The 1,991-nt window shown below is 47.7% G+C and overlaps 1 protein-coding gene across 1 annotated transcript in view; it reads left to right on the forward strand.

Moving 5' to 3' along the window:
* The first annotated feature begins 1,213 nt into the window (after window positions 1-1,213).
* Window positions 1,214-1,991, forward strand: part of ncdn (neurochondrin) — a 6,621-nt gene continuing 5,843 nt past the window's right edge. The window contains exon 1 of the mRNA XM_015389755.1: window positions 1,214-1,525. Coding sequence (XP_015245241.1) covers window positions 1,379-1,525 — 147 coding nt within the window. The 5' untranslated portion in view covers window positions 1,214-1,378. The remainder of the gene's footprint in view (window positions 1,526-1,991) is intronic.

Below are 1,991 nucleotides of genomic sequence, written 5' to 3' on the forward strand. Positions count from 1 at the left end.
TTCAAATGAAAAAGCATTTCTGAAATGAAGAATGTGGCTGCATCGTTTGACTCATAAATGAAATTAGTAATCAATCATCCTATTTGCATTTCCATTTTCTTCTTTAAGGCTGCACATTTTATGCCATAATCAAAGAGAAAACACAGCAGACATTGCTTTTTCATTTCCGTGGTCTGCCAGCAAAGTACCGTCCACAACTCGAAAACGAAAAAGCATTCTGAGCGGCGGGTGCAGCAGAGTGATGTCAGCAGCCGCTCTTCCTCAGGTCCTTGCTGACCGGGCTACCCATCTTGTTCGGTAGGGGGCGCTGTGCACGTCTGCATTGCATTACATTGCAAGCGTGCCGCTGGGACACTGCTTGAATTGCCGGGTCTGACTATCGGGACGCGCTGAACGACCACAATGACCAAAACAGTGGCAGAGCTAATGAGGGTAATGCAATGCAGATGTGCACAGCGCCCCCTAACAACGTTGGACTAATGATTGATTACTAATTTTCTGTATGAGTCAAGTAATGCAGCCACATTCTTAAAATGAAAAAGCATTTCTGGAAATGCTTTTTCATTTTCAAATTTTACATTTCAAATTCAATTTTGGTACGTATTTGCTGGGGTACATTTTAAAAAATTAATCTCAAATGTCTTTTTCTTTTTCATTTTAATTAAGTAAAAGGATGAGCAGTGTTAAAGAAGAAAATTAAAATGCAAACAGGATGATTGATGACTAATTTAATTTATGAGTCAAACGATGCAGCCACATTCTTAAAATAAAAAAGCATTTCAGAAACGCTTTTTTATTTGAAATATGGTAACAATTTGCTTCCATACCTGAGTCCCTGTACAGTCACTGGTTCCCTTCCTTGCCGTCAGCCGGAAGGCCACTTGGGAAAAAGAGACTATGTGAGAGGAGAATTCTTGAACGCCGCCTTTGGGAATGGGTCGGTTATCTGGTTCATCACATCGTTACGGGCTTTATGTAGACCTCAGTCTCTCAGCTCGGTGTATTTCATCTTTCCTGTTTAAGGACCAGTGAAATCCCGCCCTGTTAGCCTTTTCTAACCCGGCTAACGCGCCGGCAGGAGAATGGTGCTAACCCAGTCAATGCACCGTTTTCACAGCGCTGTTTAAAATGGCGCCCTGGCTTTATAACAAGTCGTGCTGTGATTGGTCCTTGGTAAGTAACGGCGGTTTTTATTGGTCCCTGACGGTTTATTTTGACAGGCGGCTTCGCTCACCTGCTGCTGCGTGTTGGAGAAGTTTAAGCTCAGAAAGTTAAGGACTGAAAACCCTTTTTCCTGTCAGCTTTAACACTTTTAGCTCATTTAACCGTGCAGCGGCTCTGTTCCTGGTTGCTAGGGTTACCCGTTACCAGGGTTACTATGGCTGACCAGGCTGCTGAAGAAGATGAGCAGGGAGTAGCAGAAGGAGGATCTCTCACTGAAGCCCAGAGACAGATGTTGGACAGATGTCTGCACGCGCTCAGGCACGCCAAGAATGATAGCCAGACGTTAGCTGCGCTGCTGCTGGTGAGTTCTGAGGGGCGGGGCATAGGGACACCTGGACAGGTTACCTGAAAGATGGTGGGAAGCAGGAGAGAAGTCCTGATTCACAGGGAGAACTGCTAGCTCACAGAGAAAGAAGCTGCTAGCTCAGAGGGGGGAACCCGCTATCTCAGAGGGGGAAACCCGCTAGCTCAGAGGGAACCTGCTAGCTCAGAGGGAACCCGCTAGCTAACAGAAGGAACCCGCTAGTTCAGAGGGAACCCCCTAGCTTAGAGAGGGGGAACCTGCTAGCTCAGAGAGGGGGAACCCGCTAGCTCAGAGGGAACCCGCTAGCTAACAGAAGGAACCCGCTAGTTCAGAGGGAACCCCCTAGCTCAGAGAGGGGGAACCCGCTAGCTCAGAGGGAGCCCGCTAGCTAACAGAAGGAACCCGCTAGTTCAGAGGGAACCCCCTAGCTCAGAGAGGGGGAACCCGCTAGCTCAGAGGGAGC

This window comes from Cyprinodon variegatus, unplaced genomic scaffold (genome assembly GCF_000732505.1).
Source record: "Cyprinodon variegatus isolate N-32 unplaced genomic scaffold, C_variegatus-1.0 Scaffold472, whole genome shotgun sequence".
Classification (NCBI taxonomy): domain Eukaryota; kingdom Metazoa; phylum Chordata; class Actinopteri; order Cyprinodontiformes; family Cyprinodontidae; genus Cyprinodon; species Cyprinodon variegatus.